The 21,403-nt window shown below is 43.7% G+C and overlaps 2 protein-coding genes across 6 annotated transcripts in view; one reads left to right on the top strand and one right to left on the bottom strand.

Annotated features, from left to right (window-relative positions):
• Positions 1–1,815, bottom strand: part of CMTR2 (cap methyltransferase 2) — a 9,144-nt gene extending 7,329 nt beyond the window's left edge. For 3 of the 4 annotated variants that reach the window (XR_012044183.1, XR_012044184.1, XM_072873325.1), the window contains exon 1: positions 1,698–1,815. The gene's annotated coding sequence lies outside the window, so the exon portion shown is untranslated. Of the gene's footprint in view, positions 1–1,347; positions 1,528–1,697 lie in introns of those variants that run through there. The other variant, XM_072873326.1, reaches the window with a different exon arrangement.
• LOC140656972 (purine nucleoside phosphorylase-like) lies at positions 1,406–21,403 on the top strand. 2 transcript variants are annotated; one of them, XM_072873329.1, is made up of 8 exons: positions 1,457–1,506; positions 1,890–1,937; positions 2,030–2,142; positions 13,918–14,087; positions 14,388–14,491; positions 15,888–16,063; positions 19,543–19,733; positions 20,674–21,403. In XM_072873329.1, the coding sequence occupies exons 3-8, from the start codon at positions 2,078–2,080 to the stop codon at positions 20,889–20,891; spliced, it is 924 nt and encodes a 307-aa protein (XP_072729430.1). In that variant the 5' UTR covers positions 1,457–1,506; positions 1,890–1,937; positions 2,030–2,077; the 3' UTR covers positions 20,892–21,403. The 2 variants fall into 2 exon arrangements, with proteins under 2 accessions (XP_072729429.1, XP_072729430.1); XM_072873328.1 differs by having other exon boundaries at positions 1,406–1,506; positions 1,890–2,142.

Below are 21,403 nucleotides of genomic sequence, written 5' to 3'. Positions count from 1 at the left end.
TCGCTATATGGGTCCTAAACACTTAAATACAAATATCTCTCTCAGTCATAAAAGAGAACATTCCGCAGCTATACAAATCAAACAAGTGGCCCAGAAATCTTTTCATCTGATTATGGCAGGATTTCTCCATCTCCCTCAAAGTACAGAGGGTAGGAAGCCACAAGCAAAGGCAGCTTTGAGAGGGAGCACAGCTGTTCCTCCTATTTCCTCCTAACTCACAACAGCTAACCCTCACACCTCTTGCACCAAACCCTGTGTGATGCTGGGAGACTCCCCTCAATAGCAGCCCTTTATCTGAAGAGACCATTGTGAGAGGTTTAACACCAGCCTGCAAGCAAAACCTCTTTTCTGTACTCAGCATTACAGCTCTCTGCCAGGCCACTGCAAATCGTTATGCCTAGCTTTCCCTACTGGAAAAACAGTGATAAACCTGAAGTGGGAAGAGACCTTCTTGCATCTGTGGTCAACGCTAACTCATGCTTTATGTTGAAGAAGAAAGTAGTGCAAAGTGTTGTGCTTTGAGTGGATAAAGGCAGACTAACACAAGCATACTCAGCACAAAGCTAACAAACATGTCTGCTGCCATCTGCTCCAGTGCACAGCACAAAGCACACAAGGCAGAAGTTAGGTTCACTAACCAGAAATCAGTCAGCAATCTATTCAAAACTAAGATGTTCATTTAAGCAAAATAATTTAAGCAAAATTACCACAAGACAGGAAATCCCTCAGCATATCATTTTAACCATCCCCCAAACCATCCCATTACCTCAGAAGCAAAATGCAATGATCTTAAGTGTTACTAAACAGTTTAGTGTGAAAAAATAACGGATTAAAATAGAAAGAGTTGAGAAACTTTGGAAGCAAACGGGACAAAATATGGCCAACCTAAACACTTTACTCTTCCCCTTGAATACATGTAGCATCTCAGGCCACAGCTCCACAACTGTCTCCTCTCATAACCATCAGCCCTCTGAGGAGAAGCACATGGTTAAGTATACACAAGTGAAATTTCATTTCTCATTTCCCCAATTCGGTTGCCTTTCAATAAGCATATTTAGTTTCACTTTCCTTTATGCTAGATGTATTTTTGCTTTAATCTAGTCCTTTCTCACTACGGGTGCTGGGGAGAAGGGGAAAGCTGAAGGAAACACAGGAGAGCACTGTACCCTAAACTAGTTTTACTTCATTTTTAAATACCAACTATAAGCATGGCCTTTTAATTACAGCTCACACCAGCAAATCCCTGAACAATCTACCATCCAAGGCATGACAAGGAAACAGGCAGGCAGTCACTTGCTTTTTCTTTTTTTATAATTATTTCCAGCTCCCATTGGCCTGGACTCAAACCTGCTTAAGGACTCTGGGCTCCTCCCCACCCCGCAGCTCTTCACACAGCCCAGCGCCGGGGGAAGGCCCGCGCCCCGCACGCCAGCTCCCTCTCGGATCAGCCCTACCCAGCAGCCAGCCCCGGCACACGCTAGGGCCTCATAGGGCCGCGGCGCCCGGGTAAACCCGCTCTCCCCTTCCCGCCCGCCACCGCGGTACAGCCCGCCCCCCTTCGCCACAGCGCGGCCCGGCCACCTCCCTCCGCCCCGGCCCCTCGTAGTGGCGCGCCCAGCCGAGGCGTCGCCCCGCGCCGCCCGCTCGCTACGCGAGGCCGCGGCTCCTGCGGGGCCTAGAGGAGCCCCCGCTCTTACCCGGCGGGCGGAGGCGGTACGGCGGGAAGCGAGGCAGGCCCGGCCCCTTCGCTCCACGGCCCGGCCCCGCAGCCTCGCCCCGGCCGCTCCCCGCCGCCCTGCCTTCTCCTCAGCGGGGCGCCGCAGGCACCTCCCCCCGTGCCAGTCGGGCTTTTATTTATTTTTATAAGTAAACATGGAGGGGTTTTTCAGCAGGGGAAAGCCTGGAGTGCCACCCATCGCTGTTACTACTGAGAGAGGGTGAGGAGCAACAAGGGCCCGTATTCCCCAAGCGAAGGCTGCTCGGGCAGGAGGCAGGTTGCCCACTTGAAGCCACACCGTTTCATTCACAGGAGCTAAAAAGCAGGCTGCTTTTCACTAGAAAACCCCACTGATTTGAGATGGCTGGCTTCTGCAGGAGGGGAGCAGAGGAGCTGCCTCCCAGCAGTAGCGCACCCCAAAAGAAGTAAGAAACGTTTATAGAAGTTATTCAACTAGCATTTACCACACAATAATACTTACAGGTTTTTTGGAGAAAAACAGGGAGAAAAGCTTTGTGGCAAACTGCTAGCATCCCATTGGAGAGGAAGGGCTGGGGCTCAGTGCCCTGCATCTTTCTGCATGAAGACTTGAGATGCTTGCCCTGCAGAACCAGACATAGCTGACCAAGGAACCAGAGCAAAGCACCATCACCTCCCAACCCTGCAGATGCCACGTCTCAGCACGTGCTCTCCAGGCCAGCATCCAACTCTGGAGTCAGCAGCAATGCTCCTCAGGAGTTCGTTTGCTTTGGCCTCTGTAACCCATAAGCAGATACTTGAGAAGACTTGTGCACGTGATAACCTGCTTTGCTGCCCTTTTTAAATCCCCAGGAGACTCATTACACCCAACTTGGGTTAGCAGGAGGCAAGAGCCTTGAAATATTAACAGAGAAATAATGAGCAGAATCGAGCACCCATTGCAGCATCCTGGAAACACACATACACTTTCTAGACAGCATCTAATCTGCAAGTAGAGGCAGGAAGGTCAAAGCAGATTAATTACTATAGCAGACAGAGGGTGCAAGCTGCTCTTGAGGTTTTAAGCATGGTGGGGATTTTCCTATACGCAGGTTAGGGAATGAGGCACTTGCCAGCCCATTTGGGAGCAAACATCTGACAACATAGCATGAGTTAGCAGAAATCCTTTTGCTTTAATACCAGGTTTGCTGTTATTGACTTTTGTGCTCTCACATACTTCTCCTTGACAAAACATGATCCAGCCCTAAGCCAGAATTAGTTCTAGCACAGAAATTCAGTGCTATGAGTACAAGGGACTCCAGAACTAATATAACTAGGGAAAATTTTGCTAGAAGGTAAATAGTTGGTAAAAAAACTTGGCATATCTATTTTAAAGATGTAATAATGATGCATAGGTAAATCATCTTTTCTCCTGCTCTGGATATGTTAGAGAACTTACATATCAAAGTTATAACTAAATACATAAACCTATAAACAGTCAACCTTCCTCCCCTCCTCTTAAGCTATTTATTTGTTTTCTAAATTGAAGGAACATTGTCACAAAATAGAAGGAACTTTAAGTATAGAGAAAACCCTATGCTACCTGCAAACATGAATACAGGACTAAAACTTACTCTTTAAATCCCCTGGAAAAAAGAAAATGTATTTTTAAAGCTAAAACTACCGTGTTCATCTCTGATAAACACTATAACAAAAAGTTACTTACTGGCTGCTTCGTCAGAAAGAAGTTTTACCTAACAAGAAAGAGCTTAGGTAAGGATGGAAGATTTGTATGTATGTCTGCAGTGCCTCTTCAGCCTTTGGTTGGCCTGTTTGAAAATCACTTTCCAATCAGTCAACATCTTTGGCTACTTAAAGGTGAGGGGGAAAGCTGGGGTAAAGCAGTTGTGCAGCTAGTAAGGTAGGTAGCTGAGGGTATTGTGTGTTCCCCAGTATCTCTTATGGTCTCTATTTAAATTTGATTGTATAGAGCATATAGTAACATCATTGTTAAATTTTTTTCTTATTCTTAGCTTAGACAGACTTAAAGCCCCTGTGAATGTAAAAGGTATGTTATAGTCTGAAATGTTTTCTTCTTGTGTTTGTAGTAAAAAACTAAGTGCATTATTCATTTAGTTTGGGCTTTCCTTCTGATATCTCCAGTAATGCTGTGATATTTGTGTTACTTTCCTTTTGTTGTTCCTGCATGCTCACATACCAGCCACAAAACTTGCACTGACTACATTCTGTAGACAATAGGTTATTTAAATCATTGAGTTCAACAGCTGATTCTTTTTAATCTCTTCTTAAATACTTAAATTACCTTTTGCACATGCTCTTGGGTTCTTAAGTGTTTGGATAATATCAGCAAGAGGACAACTACAATTTAGCATGTGGGGGAAAGCAGTATGTGAGTATGACTCTTACCTTTTCAGTCCTACCCTGCAAGGCTTTTACTATAGCTTGTAGCTTTGCAGTTTCACAATCTCCTGGACTGGTGAAGATAAGGCTCTCCCAAAATACAGGGGAGAACAATTCATCACTGAGCATGCAACATCACAAGATTACTAGCTTAAAAAAAATGCAACTGAATAGCATGCTTAAGAAAAATATGATGCTTTTTCTGTTTCCTCCTGTGTTTTCCTGAATCTCTTCAAGTTAAAGCAGAAGTTCAAGTAGATACTTCTATCTTATGCTAAATAATCTCTTTTCTGTCCATGCGAGACACTCAAAATGGGAACATAGCACTTGCTTCCTGGATTAGTCCTGCTTTTGTGGAACTAATATTCTAGCAGCTGATAGATAGCTGATCTTCTCCCTATCAGATTGTGAGATGTGTGCACAGCTGTGGCACCAAAAGCCCCAGGCAGAAGCATCTGTCTTTAAAGGAACATTGTACAGTTAAACACCACAAGTTAAACATCTAATTAAGAGCAAAGTAGTCTTGTTTATTCCTTTCACTTTTTTTTGTAGTTAAAATAGCAAAATGCACATATAGTATAAGCATGCTATGTGATGGAGCTGAGGAGTGTTGCTGGAGTGTTTGGGAGCTCTTTTAATCAGACCAAATATGCAGGAAGGCTGCTGGGAGGACTATGCTGAGCCCTAGAAGATGCTTCATAGATTTTACAGGACACCCAGTACTTCTCACCCTGCTTCTAAAGATCAGCCCCAAAAATGTGTGATTTTGCATCAAGTCTCACCATGTTTTTAGCTATCACTGTGCAGGATGCAAGATGTTTGAAAGTTGGGGAGATAGCACTGGTCTCTTAAAGGCAGGCAGGTAACAGCTTTTTTTTAATTTTTTTTAAAAGTTCAGATTGAATACCAAAGGTGAAGAGAAGACTTATAGGGATACTTTTAGCTAACAGTTTCCCCACAAGGATTTGCAATGGCCCATCAGTCGCACAAACCCCACCTAGCTTCAGGTTTCCTGAGATCTCTAGAGGATCTTGTGTGTTTACCTGTAGGTCTGGCTACATCAGTGTGTTTTTTAAAGCTCACTGTAGGCAATTCTAGAGGAATACTTTGGATTAAAACTGAAAGGACACCATGGGGCTTCTGAAGGGCTCAGCTGCGACTTCCATGCTGGGGTTATGTTATGATCTGGGTAACCTGAGTCCATGCCAGGAGGAGGCAGCCATCCAAATGTGTCTGTGAGGTTAATGCTGCTGATTTGCCTAGAACTGGTTGCACATATAGCTGAGCCCTCTCCTGCAGTGGAGAAATGAGACTACTAAGGAGCTGTTGCTATCTTGTACCCTTTGAGCCCCATCTGGGGCTGTCTCTCTCACATTTTACATGTCTTGTGGCTCTCAGCTGTATCAAGAAATGGGTATGTGGTGTATGAGGCTGGGAAGGTTGGTTGCCCTTAATGTAGTGGCTTGGCATGACCTTGGGGACCAGTCTATAAGGACTCTTGTTCGTCTCCTGGCTTGCAGTCCAAAGTCAGGCAGGTTTGCCTTTAACTTTCCTTGCTGGAGGAATTGCAACCACAGTCTGCTATAGTGAAAGTGAGTTGTGAGACTTCGGTAAACAATGTCTAATGTAGACAATCAGTAAAATGATCTACAGTTGTCTAACCTTTGCTTTATTTACACAAAATCACTGAAATGGAAATTAAAAGGAAAAACCTATAGACTATTCAATATTGTGGCATTATTGCATCACAAATGAGATAATGAGAAAGCATTGATCCTGTTGGGACAGCATAAATACATCCTGATGGACCATGGCTACAAGGAATAGTATGTTTGCCTGCTGACCTCCAGAAAGCAGTATTTTCCAAAGAGGGGTTTTGGGGAAACAGGAACATGGTCCTAGAGACTCGTGAAAGGTCTGGCTTCATGCTCCACTGTGTGAAAGTATTATCGATTATTGAGAGAAAACCACATCACAGAACAGAATAAACTGATCCTGTGTGCTCTCAATATGGGCAAGTGTCCTTATTCTCATGGAGAAGTCTTATTCTTCCTGCAGAAAAGCATACTCGGAGCTCCAGGCCAGCAGTTGGCTGTGATGCCAGGATACGAACTGTATTTACCTGTGTCAAATAAGGGAATATATCTCTTTTCAAGAGTCGTTCATGATGTATATAGCTGTGTAGTACTATTTGAGAATTGTTTTCTTCTGTGACAGGGCTGAAAGCATTTCTTTCTTCTTCCTTATTTTTAGTTCTTTTTTTATTTGTATTTATTGTAGGCCAGGGGTGTATCTGGCCTTTTGTAGTCTCTAGTTCACCAGGATCCATAGGATCCATGTCTTTTCCACTTATCCTCACTAAAGTGTTGTTGCAGTTCTCCACTACATTTTCCTCTGAGATCTGTGATTTTTCTGCCTACCTCAAAGCACTTTCACAGCACATAGCCCATCCATTCATCCCAAGCCTGCCGTACTGCTGATCGCCGGTTGTGCTGTTTCTACCACTTCAGAAAGTACAACTCCCTTCCCTCAAATCCCCAAATTATCCTTTTCCTTATACCCTTTCTCTACTGAGTTCCTTGACACAAACTTCGTTTACACAAGCTCCCATAGCCACAACCCCAGTCTTATCCTTTAGCCTTTGACACTTCTCCTAGAGCTGGAAGATGGAGATGTTGGCTGGTCTTAGGACATCTCTGCTCTTTTCCTGGTTTCTATGGTATCATTTGTTCACAGATTTGGTCAAGTTCCTTCCTCATTCTGCCTGAGTCTTACAAAGCTGGTGAGTCTTTTACAGAGCTTGCACACAATTTATGAATGCTGTGTCTGCTTCCCTGCCAGTGAACATCATGCAACCCTTCATGTTAACTGATCTCTACCCTAAAAGCCTTTTCCCCACTGCCCTTACAGGAGGACTATTCAGGACTGCATATTTTGGGTAGCTAGAAGCTTTTTTCTGACATCTAGCCTAACTGAACACGCATTTCCCCAGCTCCCTGGTGCCTGTCTTAAGTTTCTCTATCTTTCCTGCCTCCATGGCAACATTTTCAGGCTGTCATTGGAGATTGCTTAGTTTTCATTTTGCTCAGCTAACTATGACAAGCTTTTTGAATGTCTGGTTTTCTGTTCCCCTGGTCATCCCTCTTCTGTGTTCACTATGGTCAGAGGTCTCTTTCCTGAAGATGTACAATGAGCAGCACACACATCACTTCAGACAGAGCCTCCTAGAGATTTCTATTAAAATGTTCTGTAGGGGAAAAAATATATCTGGTATATAATTGATTTTATTTACCTTCCTTGTAGCTTGTAACACTGCACCCATGAGGACATGGTAATGCCTGTAGGACTTTGGGGGGATGCTTTCTTCTGGACTAGGCTGACATAAGTTGTCTCCACTGTGTAGACACCCTGCTAATCTTTCTTCAGCTCAGTTCTCTTTCCCAAAAGGGTGATGTGCAGTACATGTGAGAAGACTACAAGATAATTTGATGCTGTGATAATGTGAGCACACAGGGAAGTGGGAGACTTACCCTAAAGCATTAATTAAATGTTTTGATTAAATGCTTGCAAAATACTTCACAACACTTCTTTAGATAGAAATTGCTGTAGGAATGTAAAGCATTGTTATAAAATTATTTCAGGTGATTGTATCTGCATCCTGTAGCAGTTGAAGTTCTAGCTACAGAAACTGGACTTGAATGACACCCAAGTCAATATGAACTGGATTATAGATATAATTTGCTGCAGACACATGCATACAGAAAGACATGACTGAGATTCTTTCAGGATGGACAACTGCCAATACTCTTTCTTAAGGATTATGCAATCTGTTCAATAACTTATTTTTTTAGATAGATCTGCTTCAGAGTACTTGTACAGGAGCTGAAGCTTAATTAGTTTTTTCTCTTCCTCTCTACAGTGTTATTGGCATGAATGCCCTCAATGCTCAAATTTTTTCTAGTAGGGCGAACCTTTATCTAGTACTTATCCAGCCAGTACAGCATTACAGGTTAAAACTCAAGTAATTTTTGTTGCTGTTAAATAACAGACACTGCAGAAAGATAGATAAAATGGTCCCTTTTTGATAATCCTGTTTTCCATGTAAATCCAAACTAGGGAGGAGATGAGAATAAATTGGGAAGAACTCTCGGGCTGTCTGATCTCTCTTGTCTGCTTTGCAAGAAAGAATCAGATTAATGAATGTAATCAGATTAAGGCTAAACAAGGGAACATATCTGGGGGGCATCAGAACTCCACTGATACCAAAGAACTGTATGGAAAATCAACATTAAGGGCCTAACATTGCTCTATCATTTAATTTAATGGGAGCAAATAATGGCTTTTAAAGAACTTCTGAGTGCTGGCAAGAGGGGTGTGGGTTTCCAGAGGGCAAAAAGGCTTGATGGAGCTGGGAAGTGGCTCTAAGACCCTGGCTTTAGGCAGATGTTGCTTGGGTGTCAGTGACTTGCTTGTGTCCTTTGGCACATTGGCTTGTGTAGGAAGGCAAGCAGCGTGGGACCTTTTTAGATACAGGGTTTGATGCAGTTAAATCTACCTAAACCATCTCTGCTATCAGCCTACTGTGTTTTGTATAGAAAAACAATGCTGAATGGAAAGAAGAATATACACCAAAGAGGCACAGGGAGATGGCTAAGGTTCAGAAAGACAAGAGTGAGAGAATTACAAAAAGATATATCTGAAAAAGGAGGGGGAACATGGTAAAAACAGAATGAGAAAGAGGGCATAAAAGGGAAAATGATAGAGCAATATTAGACCCTTAATGTTGATTTTCCATTGCCCCCAACAAACTGAGAGCAGGGTGCACCATGCCAGTGCAGCAATGTACCACTGATTCCTGAAGTGGCAGCATGCATAGCTGCTAATCTTTGTAGAAGAGGCATTTTAAGTTTTCTGAGAGAAAGTAAGTAAGTGGAAGTGTGACCATGAGAAAGAAAGGGAGAAGGTCAAGAACTTAAGGGGAAAGGGCACTTATGGTTTCTGTTCAGATCCATTTTCTGTTTCTTCAGTGCCAATTGTATCTCAACGAATACCTTTTGTCAACAGAACTTGCTGCTACACATGATGCCTAAATCACGTTGGTTGTTACAGACTCACAGCCTGTGCTGGAATCAAGGGGGACATTGTGGGTTTCTGCTTTCCAACATGAAGTATCTCTCTCTAAAAATGCCCAGGTTTTTCTGGCTGCATTTATTACCTTGTTTGACTTTGAAGTTCTTTGAGAGAGTTTCCTGGGGCAACCAAGGGGATGTTTGATGTGGGGTCTTCAAGACTAAAAAGCAAACATGAATAATAAGTAATAAGAAATATTATGAGACCTGAAACTGGTGTAGCCCAATTTTCTAAGTTGTTTTTTTGTCTGGCTGATTTGTCTAGGAATTGACAAGTTCTGATTAAGGTTTTCTCCCTTCTTGGGATATTTATGAATTCTATTCTCATGTGGCCTCTCTGGATCTAGTAAGCTATGAGTACCTATTGTAGCTGTAGCCTTCCACCTGAGGCACGTAAAGTCTTTACTCATCACCAATTTTCATAAATCTTTTTTGGCATTCAATTGTCTTGGAAACATCTATGGCTCTGTAAAATGAGGTTCACATCAGTTGTTGGGATCAGACACTTGCATGGACACACACATAAGACAAGGTTCTTTTAAGCTTTATTTCTGTATAAAACAAAGCTAAAATTAGAGGGGCAGATGGTGTAACCCCTGATTTTTTTTCCTGTATCTTCCATAATGTAATCAGCTGAACAGAGGTTTAGCATATCTGAAGTCAGTATTTCCTTTTGAGATGGGTGAGGCAATTAAATGTGAACAAAAAAACTGAGGGGAGCTAATGGGACATCACCCCTGGTTGCCATGAAAGAATGGGAAGAGAATGATGTGAGATACAGGAAAGTCTTGTTGCAGGCAAAAATAGGTGGTACAGGTCATCTTGCAGAGTCTGCACACTCCCAGTGAGCTCATGCCATGCTCCCAGGGGTTTGAATTGCAAAGGAGCAGGTGACTCCAGCTGGTTCCCAGTTGATGCAAGAGTGTGCAAATCTATGCAGATCTATTGTCAGCTGCTCCTCTCTGGGGGGCTGCTGAAAAGTTGTGCGTGTGCGTATGAACTTTCTAGGCTTAATCTGCATTATAAAGTGTGTGTGAGTGCATGTAAGCTTTCTGTAGAGCTCTAGAGCATATGTGTCATGGGGGGTGAGACCAGAAAAGCAGATGTCCTGAACATGCCCCTCCTACTCGGGGATTAGAGATGCTCTGGGGAAAGCAGAGAGAAGCTGGGACACACCTCCCTGACTCACTGCCAGAGGCAGCAGCAGCTTCTGCAGGTTCAATGGGCCTCTGCTCTTTGATCAAATAAAACCCTGCAGCTCCATTTCCAGCAACCATCCCCTTCTTTCAGTTGAGCAGAGAGGAGGAGGATGGCCTATGCTGAGGAAGACAGGTAAGGTGCTGTGAAATAGGGGATGCACAGACATCCAAGCTGGAAGGGGCTAGTGAAATTGCATTGCTTTTCCTTGATTCATTTTCCTCTTCTTCCTACTGGGCACTCAATGTCAGGCAAGTGCTGCTCAGAAGTAAACATCTTATTATTGAAGAGGAGTCTGGCCATCTGCCTGTGTCAGGTGCTGGTATTATGAAATATGGCAATTACCATGGCAGGTGACCTTGGGAAAGGTTATGGGCCAGAAGAGGCAAATATCATGGTGTGGAGCGGCATACACTGTGAATATGTAGGGCGGTATGCCCCTCTGAAATGTAATACTTTATCTGTTTATTGGGATGTGTCTGCTTTTTACGTGGATTTGCTTTCAACCAACCTAGAAGCACAATGAAGGTGGTTTTTTTTCATGCCATAAGAGATCTGTCATCAGTGACAGTCCTGTGTTTTGCAGCAGATGCATTTCTCCAGTGGATGACAGCAAGCACAATGAAGGGGATTGTGTTTTCAACTGATCCTGTGATTTAATCCAAAGCGATGCTACTGAGCACTATTATTAGGTGTGCATTGCTGGAGACGGAGTAGCTATAGGGGGCTTTGTGCTACATGTATTAATTCAGGCTGTCAAAAAGCTTGCACAGACCTCGGGCTCATGCAGTTCCTGGCTAAAGGTTGCAATTGGTGACCCAGAGGTCAAACTCCCCCTCCACTCCTGCTGAGCAGGTATCTCCTTCGTATTCAGAAATTACCCATGCCTGCTAGTCCCGTTTTGATGCTGTGCATCCAGAAGATTTCTGAAAACTAAATATTGGCACTGCAGATTAATTTTGGCATTGCTGTGCTCTCAGCACTGGGGACAGCTCTGGCGTGTCCAAAGCCTTTGGGATGGAGAGGGCTCTGCAAGGCCCCTGTGCCCTGCTGAAGCTCCTCTCAGGCAAGGAGAGTTATGCAGCACTGCAGTTTTACTTCTTTGGATAAGAAATATTTTAATGTTTTCTGTTTAGAAGGAAAAAAATTCCCTCAAACTCAACACAGCTCGGTCTATCCCAATGTCTTCAGCAGACATGGAAGCAGATTCATCCCACACTCCTAAAATTTCGGAGGATATAGGAATAATATCAATTTTTAATGTTATTTTGCAAGAGTGTTTGCATGTTTGTAAAAAAAAAAAAAAAACCCTGAAAAAAGGGGATTAGTGGTCAAGTGGAAGAGCAGGTCCTGGTGACCTTGTTCTGTTCTCCTGTCTGCTACAGGTACATCAAAAGCTTGGGTATTACATTTAAATTCTCTTGGTTCCCTCTAATTTCTAAACAAGGATTACAGTTATTCAACAGAGAAATTGGGGGGAATCATTCATTAATGTATGTAAAGCACTTTTAAAGCTTTTGTCTGGGAGCAAGGGATAATATAGTCAGTCAAGTGTAGGCCTCATTAATGTCGCTTTCATAGCTTTTGCTTATTTCAAGAGCTCTTGGTACACTTGGAAAATTCAACAATATGTTATGGTAAATAAACTTTCTCATTTCCAGACTTTTCCTTTGAAAAGTATTTCAGCTACGTATGACTCTTCATTTTAATTCATGCATATGGAAGTTATTTCTTCCCATTGGATTGCAGGTTTATGACATACTTGGGTATTTTTGACATCAGTTTGTAACTAGGAACATGTTTGAGGTATCAGATATTGGACAGGACTTATAGCAGGAGCTGGACAGCTGGGAGATGAAAAAGCTCAAAAGATATCCATGCAAAAACTACCTACCTTGTCAGTATAAAGGAGGAAAAAGCATTATAGAATTGAGATCCTGCATTTGAATATCTGATACTCTAGTTTACATGAACCAGTTGTACACTGACAGTCAAATCCTCTTCATCAATGGTCTGAGACCTCTTGGAGTGTGGAGCACCACTTTGAAAGCTTTTCTGTATGTCCTCTAAGGCTGCAGACAGCAGAATCACAACATGACTAAGGTTTGCACCTCTGGAAACCAGTGACTTGATTTAAAAAAACCAAAACAACAACATTCATGAAGTAGACAGTGGCTGCTTATCAGCATCTCCAGTCAATTTTACATCACCTTCAATCTTGCAGTATCTGATTCTCTCATCCCTTAATAAGCAGATCAGCTTTTCATTTAGAGAACCTCCTGCCCCTACCTGTGTTGGTTCACTCTGTGACCCAGTCCTCTATCATATACAGTCATTAATTCTACTCATCAATGGTAACGATTGAGTTGCTATCAAGAAATGCTATCAGTACCCTTGCTTTTGAAGAGAATTTCCAATCAATCTTAATCTGATTTTCAGGAGATCTGCATTGTCCTATTGGAAACAGGATTATGGGATTATTCTGCTATTGATTGTGTTTCAAAACTGATTCATGCATCTGATGAATACTGGACTGACAGGCCTAAAAATTGAAGTCCTCTCTCTTCCCATGAGACAGATATACAACAGGCAGTGTAATGCCAGCTTCTATCCCACCTTCTAGCAATGTGCCTCAGTGCTGAATAAGACACATTTTTTTGCCAAGCTGTTTGAGCAGTCCCCCTCTTAAATCAGACAACATAAGCCCAGGAGCCCAAATTCCTGGTTTTAATTTCTGTTTTGATGTAGACTGATGTCATTGGGCCTCTTGCATAGGACTAGACTGTAGGTGTGACCCACTGCCCACCCTGTGGGAGAGGAGAGGATGAATGAGATCTCCATGTTTAGCCTCCTGTACTGAAACCACAAGGTGTCAGGAAGGTGGATGTTAGAGATGTGTTACCAGCCCCAGAAGGAAGCACTGGAAGCTGATGGCACTCAACCCAATCTTCGTTAAGTGTTCTCCATCTCTGTAGATGATGCTTGCCCCATGTCCCATTAGTCTTATTGCAGGGGACAGTGTCTACTCCTTCATCAGCACAGCATCCCAGCTGTGCTGTACAGGTGCCCTTGGACTTCCATTTGTATTTCCACTTGTATTTCCCCATCACAGGTTGGACATCCCCGTACATGCATATAAGCGCTGCAATTTCTCAGTCGAACTGTGCTTTTGCATTCCTTCAGTAACTCGGGAGAGACCAGAGCCCATCAGAAGCAGGAGTGGTTATGCCTTGTGACATTTCTGTGTTCTAGGTATCATTAGCCATTCTTCCACTATAGAATGAAACCGGCAAAGAAGATTCAAATTATTTGTCTCTGGCCAGAAGTAAAATATGAGAGATTGAAAGTGAAACATCTTCAGTAATAGCAGTGAAGCTCCTATTATTTTAGTCTTAATGATTTTTTTTTTCCTTTGCACCTTTTCAGGACTTTTATCCTTTGCAGCTTGTTCTTTGGATGGGTTGATAGCCTCACTGACCTGTTCTCCTTTTGCAGAAATAGCTACGAGGTGTATAAGGAAACCGTGGACTGGCTATGCACCCATACCATCCAGCGCCCAAAGACCGCGATCATCTGTGGATCTGGACTGGGAGGTCTGGCGGATGTGTTGGATAACAAGACAGTCTTTCTGTATGAGGACATCCCTCATTTCCCACGGAGCACAGGTTAGTCCAACCCAGGGCAACAGCAACCCATCCATCCCAGCCTGCAACAGCCTTACAGTGAGACAACTCAAGTCAATGTGCACCACTTGGCATTGGTCTGCAAACCAGTCCCTCAGTGGTGAAATGTGTGTTCACAGATAAAAAAACCCTACCCGTTTCTGCACTATGGCATTTATTTAACTTTCAGCTCCTGGTTTTGCAGTGCTTGGCCCTGCTATAATGCATAATCATCGATTGACAAAGCCCTCTGAAGTCAAAGACCTCAAGACCTGTAACTAAAATGGCACTGTTAATTTCCAGTTGCAGGGCATGTTGGCAGATTGGTGTTTGGGGAGCTGAATGGACAGCCCTGTGTGTGTATGCAGGGACGTTTTCACTATTATGAAGGATACTCTGTCAGCACGGTGAGTTCTCCTTAAGAAAATCATTTACATAGGGGGAGATATGTTGTAAAAGATGCAAAAGTGACTGCTTGCTTTGATATCTAGCTGCAGGAGGTTAGCTCTTGCAATGAACTTACATTGCTCTTGCAATGAATCTTGCTTAGATTTTAAATTTCTCCCAAAAAAATAAAATTGGGAGTTCAAACCAAGAGGTAGTCAGCTTCTGCTAGGTGAAGCTGATGCTGCACAGCCACACAAAGTGGTTAGCCCCGCTATACTCGCAGGACAAAATAATATATCATACAAGGCAGATTAATTTATGTGCTTTAACTCAGTCATTTTAATCATGATTTAAATCAGCAACCAGGAAACTTTGAATGATAAGAATAATCTATTTTAATCTTCTTTTGCATTTGTATAGTTTACAGCTTTTTTTCCTAGGAAAAACTAGTGTAACTTGGTATACTCTCCCTGTTAACATAGAGAAGTATGTGAATATTTGTGTATATATTACCTAACATGCATGTATGTACATTTCTGTTAGAAAACACCAATAATATTTACTTACTGGCTGATAGTTTTGTGTGTTCTTTATCTGGATAGCTTTGATATTTTATTTGTGGCTGAGGTCAGTTTGCTTTTGGATACAAACTGCAGTACTTGGTACCACTCAACTTTTTATAGAACAAAACTATTTTAAATGCACTTGATAAACAAACACGTTTTGATAAACCTAGTTTTGTATTAAAATTAACTAATTTCTTAAAGACGTGATGTCCATAGTTCGAAAATTCTCTGCTCACAGCCTCTTTAGCATTTTAGAGGTAGTAGATATCATCCCAATTCCTTCCTGACTCCTCAAAATCAAACTTTTAAAAAAATTTTTTTCTGGTTCTCAATTGTTCATTAACTTTGGATAAGCAGGACACTGAAGTGAACTAATGTGAATAAAATGAAATTAATAAAATAATCTCTCTGCTTCTGTGAAATGCATCGTTGCTGTAAAAAGCTGGTTTATCAATTACACTCCAAGTCCATGTGCATAAGTAGTTACTTCAATCAGCACAGTGGTTTGATCTCTGCAAGACCTTGGCAGCGAGGAAAAATTAGCTGCATGTTCTTTTGTACTGCATTTATTTGACCTTAGTGCAGCTGTAGGAAATGTGGGCTTGAATTTTAATGGTATTCATTTCAAGATTAGTTTTTAATATGCTTAAAAAAATTAAAGTTCTTCCTATTTAAATTAGAGGAAAACTTAAAATTGGAGAAAAATGTTTTGTCTCCTTGTAGCCTCATATAGACCCTTCTCTGCCATCATGTAAGCTATTTTACAAATTGCGATACTACAAATGTAGTAGGAGTAGTAGCTGTCTACGAATTGTGATACTCATTGCATATATGACTTTGGTTCTTGCAGGTCACCTTTCCTATCAGGGTCTTCTTTCTCCTGGGGGTGGAGATCTTGATTGTCACCAATGCTGCTGGGGGACTGAACCCCCACTTCCAAGTGGGGGACATCATGTTCATAAGAGATCACATCAGCATGTTTGGCTTAGGAGGGCAGAATCCACTGCGTGGACCAAACGATGAGAGGTAAGAAGGCATCAGCCCCATGTTACTAATTAATCCTTTCTTCCTCCAGCTACAGGCTAAGACTGCCGGTTGACCCTGCTGGCAAATATTTACTGAGGTAGAGTTTGGCTTCAGGTACCCACAAGGGAAAAAGTCGAAGCAATAGCTGTTTGTGCTGTGCCACCTGCCCTGCCTTCCCCAGACACCTTTCCTTGGTTGTTCTTACTTTTATAAGCCTATGAGGAGTTTATACGCAAACCTCCAGAAGGTTTTGTTTTTTAAAAGTAGGCTTCTCATCCTTCTCCTGACATGGCCAGCCATAAAGAGACCTGATGCTGTCTCTTCTTGTTAGCTCCTCTCTCTGCTAATTTCTCTTAACTGAGCAATCTGGTGAACTGCAGTGTCTCCAGCCTGCATTTATCAACAGCCATTCTGGTGTGATGGAACTGATATGACAGAGGCCAGGCAGTAAGTTGATAGCAGAGCAAAGGTAAAACCTCAAAATCTCCTGATAACCACCCTTGTATCCAGGTCATTAAACTGGGGTGTCTTCATTAACATCATGTATTCACTGAAGGCATCAGTCTGAGAGTTGGTTGTCTTGGCAGCCTCTTGGGAGACCTCTAGATCTACGAGTGATGTGCTGCTGGTTGAGCTGGGAAATCAGGTTTCCTATACTAGCTGTGTAGCAGGATACTTAACCTGTGGATGGTGTGCAGAGGGGCTTGTAACACATCTTCACCCCTGGACTGCAGTTGCCACCAGATATAGAGTTGCTTTGAGCAGGAGGTTGGACTAGATGACCTCTGAGGTCTCTTCCAACCTGAATTAATCTATGATCCTAAAACCCTTCCAAGGCACCATCAGACCAGTAGGGTGGAAGGCAACCAGCACCAGCAAGGTCATAGCACTGAGAGGAGACATGCCAGATGGGCCAGTATTTACAAAAGGAAGCCCTTTGGCTCTCAGATGGGGCTAAAAAGAGTGTGAGGATGCATCCACTGGAGACTCAGGCTGAGCAAAAGAGAGCACATCAGGTATCGGGAAAGTCAACATAGAAGCAGTAAAGATCCAGGGCTGTCAAGAGTCTTATGGCAGGAAAGAAAGAGGCTGGATTGTGATAAAGGAGATAACAGTAGCAAGAATTATTTCCTAACCAAGCTGGCAGGAGAGAAGCCAAGATGAAAGCCAGGTGTGTGAAGCCAGAGGACAAGCAACAGAGGTGGTGAAGGAGGTGAGGTGGTAGTTTACAAGCAAAGAGTGAGTTTAGGTAATGAGATAGTTAAAATTCATTGTCAGGTTGGTACCTTCATCTTGAAAAAAGGACATGTTTGCAGGGCAGGCACCTGGACTGTCCTGGGATCTTTCCAAAAAGAAAGTTCTGGCTGACAATGAGGTGGTCTGCCTGGCTTCCAGTTAGTTCCTTCCTGATGTAATGCCAGACCTGGCTTCTGCTTCTCAAGAAATCTGAAAGGTGCTAGCAACTATGTCAGGAGAAATAAACACTGTTGCAATTCAAATGGCAAGAGGACAGTACCCCTCTGAAGTGGAACATCTTTGTCTTCATAGGTATTGGTGTGGGTTGGAGGAAAGAATGATCAAAAGCACAGAACCACATGGAGGAGTGTTTAAAGCTCTCTGGACTTGCATAATCACTCAGGAACAGGAGGAGAAATGCCAACCAAACAATAACTGCATCTGGACAACATTCAAAGGCAGCATAGCTGTCTCATTGCCTTCCAAGAGCAGCTTCCCGGTGAAGAGTGCAGTGCTCTGGGAGGTGACTTTTGTACTGCTGACCAAGGCATCAAAATGGGCAAAAGGTCTTTATGAATCAGCTTTCAAAGTATTGCTGAGCTTTAGCTGAGTAAACTCCTCCTAAAATCCAGTCCAGCTCAGCCACCAGGAAGGATTTATCTAAGCACAACAGAGTAAAACTAGAGGCAATGAAGTGATATGGAAAGGGAATATACTGCAAGAATCTGAGGGCTGAATTTTATAAATCCGAGATTGTCTTCTGCATTGCTGGCCATCCTTCAGGAAAGAGAAGCACTTTTCATGGTGATGAATACTTATTACCTTAGACCAGATGGGAAAGTTAGGGGTTTGTTTATGTAAATTTCAGTGTTGTTTATAAACATAAAATAAGCCACCTATTACCCTAAACATTCAGCTGGAAGAACATGTAAACAAGCATGAGCTTTAATAACCAGATAAGGGACCTGGTACACTTCTACTGAACTGAGTTGATGAACGTGGCTGGGAGTTTATTTTCCAGATTTCCTCAGCAGCAGCACACCAGTCTGCCATCTGCTTCTGCTCTCCTTGAGTCAGTAGTAGGATTTGCTCAGTCAGGAGCAGGACTGAGCTGTTATCTTAAGACCCAAAGCAAGCAAGAGACCCAGCCTTGAAGCACAGGATGAAGGCTGCCTAAAATATGGCCCTGGACCTCCAACATGTGCTACTCTCTCCATTTCCCTGCAAGGGAAGACACCTAGAATGAGATGCCCTTGCCTAAATGTAGACGTGTAATACCATCTGACACTCTGCTCAGTATCCAATACTCATTCTCTGGGGCTGGCAGGTGCAATATAAGACCTGCAGGATGTGTGCATGCTGTGGAGAGGTAGCTGAGGGGCAGGCAGAACCTACTGGGGCATCTCAAATCAGTGAATGGATTGCAGTTCTGTCCTAGAAGAATCTCCAAGCTTGTACTTAGTGTGATCTTGCTGTGCCAGGAACCAAATGCAGAACTGGATGTTCTTTCCAAGGAAGTATTTTCTGACTAGCAAGCTTTGTTCATCTGCCTTCCAAAGAAAGTCACTCCTTGAGGCCCTTCAAACTAGACAGTAAAGGGGAAAGACTCAAATCTCATGTGATTTGTCCAGTGCATCCAACTTTGTTTCAAGCATGTTTTCAATAATGTAGTGACAGGACAGCCCTTGCTGTTGTGGTACAGGGCATCCCTCTTTGTGAGCCTGGTTTAGTAGCTGCCTGCTGTGATGAGCCTTCAATACAGTGACCGATGCTCCATCAGGCCCTGCTCAAACCCCCTCACTGGGATGACCCTGGGGACTCAGTGCCACAGGGAGCCTGTCTGCAAGCTGTCGTGCAGGAGAAGCAAAGGGCAGCAGCTGTCTGATGGACAATGTTTAAAAGTCACCATGGACAGTTATTGGAGGGGAGAGATAATTGGCCATCAGTGCTCTCTGGAGACAGGAGTCTTTGGAAAGACCATTCCCAAAGGGTTTGTGTGGTAGGAATGTGGTGCCAGGCCTTCCAGCAGCCATGACCTCTACATGCTGAGGGTTTCGGGCAATTAGATCTAGCAGGAATGTCATGATGGCAGAAGTATCTGATGATGAGGCTGGGATGAGAGAGATTGCATCTGTGGCAGGCCTGCCTTAACATTTCCCTTTTCTCCGAAGGGTGAACTGAATAGATGGAGGGAAGGTGGCACTACCAATATCAGCATGGCTCTGCCCTTTGCTGCCTTGCAGGTTTGGAGTGAGGTTTCCCTGTATGTCAGATGCTTATGAGCAAGATCTGCTCAGCCTGGCAATGGAGAGCGCACAGGAGCTGGGCTTTCTGAGCTTCATCCGAGAAGGAGTGTACTGTCTGTTGGCTGGTCCCTGCTATGAAACCATTGCTGAGTGCCGCATGCTGCAGGCACTGGGAGCGGATGCTGTAGGTAAGCTGCCTGTGCTGGGCTGGTAGGGTTGGTTGGGCACACGGATTAAACCATTAATTCTGCTCCAGGCTGACTTTCTTCAGTCTTTGACTAAGTCTCCTGGACCTAGAGAAATGAGCTCTGTGTATTTCTGCTTAGTTCTGCAGTGGCTTAGTGCAGCTACTAGGATGGATCTGCAGAGAGTCTGTGTGCTTATGGCTGCCCAGGACAGGGATCCCAGCACAATGTTGTGTTTATTTCCCAAACACACATCTCTCACACTCAGATGGCTCAACTGCAGGAGGACTGAGTGGGGCCAAATCAGAAATAAAGTCCTTTTTCCTGTTATTTGTTTAAATTCTGTCACTGAGGATTATCACTGTGCCTCTTCCCTACAAAGCAGCCCTCCATAAGAGTCTTGGTTGTGTAAGGATGGTAATTATGGAAATCTTCCTAACTGCATACAAGGAAGGTAAGCATTATCATCCATATCACTCCTCCAGCTTGAACCCTGCATTGTTGAAGCAGCTCATGGAAGTCTGTTCATTAATATCTGCAGATTCATTGTGTGAGGAAAGGAGCTCAGCTTCCCTCAAAGCCATTTTTCTTTGCAATAGCTTTTTTAGCCGAGGAAGAGAAGAGCTAAATGACACAGCACATCAGTACTTCTCTTAGCAAGGCTGCAAGCAGTCTGACACGTCTTGGGGAGAGAGACGTAGTATGCAGGAATCAAATGTGTGTGGTTTATTGTGCTGAGGAGGGTTGTAACTGTAGTGCTACAACTATTACAGCCTTAAAAGTATCACAGCCTTTAACTATTGCATAGCTCAGAAACTGAGAGCTGTGGGGGAATGAGACAAGGGTGTGTGCTGTGAAGGTAGGATTGTGGTTTGCAGCCTTGGAGACATCTTGTTTTGGTGTAAATCCTGACTCATCCTGGTCCTTTCCTCTCCTACTGCAGGCATGAGCACTGTCCCAGAAGTAATTGTAGCCAGGCATTGTGGCCTCCGAGTCCTTGGGATCTCCCTCATCACCAACAAGGTAGTGATGAGCTATAACAGTCAAGAGAGAGCCAACCATGAGGAAGTGCTGCGTGTCTCAGTGGTCCGGGCTGAAGCCCTGCAGAAATTGGTCACACATCTCCTTGGCAAGCTGGGGGAAAGTACAAACTCTCTGTGACCTCCAGCCATTTATCATTTGTATCGTAATGCATGAACGCTAACAAGTGCTGGGGGAGAGCTGTCAGTGAGACTGTCCCCTTCTGCTGTCCTGGCTTTGAATAGACCTTTTGATATTTGTCCCTGTGCTTTAGCTGGTCAGGTGCAGAGGTTTGCTTTGAATTTTGCCAGAATGATCCCCTTGTTAGTAGCCAGTGACAAAAACAGCTTTCTGGCACTTAAACAGGATCTGACCTCTGGCAGATTCCCAAACCCATATGTCAGCAATGAGCCCCTTAGTACCATGAGCTCCAGATCCCCCTCATTCTGCTGTAGAGCATTTGGTGTTTCTCGCCTGTGGTGCTGCCTCTCTCAGCGCAGCACCCTCCTGCCCTGAGTCTCCACTCTCCTGCTGCACCGAGCCCCTACACTGTGGGCCAGGTCAGGAGCTGGTTGCAGGGCTTGGTGCCCGCTGGGCATGCTTTGGTAGGGCCTGATCTGAAGCCAGTGGAAGTCCACAAAAAGACTGTTTTG

The sequence above is a fragment of the Ciconia boyciana genome, chromosome 9 (genome assembly GCF_034638445.1).
Source record: "Ciconia boyciana chromosome 9, ASM3463844v1, whole genome shotgun sequence".
Lineage (NCBI taxonomy): Eukaryota > Metazoa > Chordata > Aves > Ciconiiformes > Ciconiidae > Ciconia > Ciconia boyciana.
Note: the sequence above shows the minus strand (reverse complement) of the source record. Positions and strands in the feature narration are given on the sequence as shown.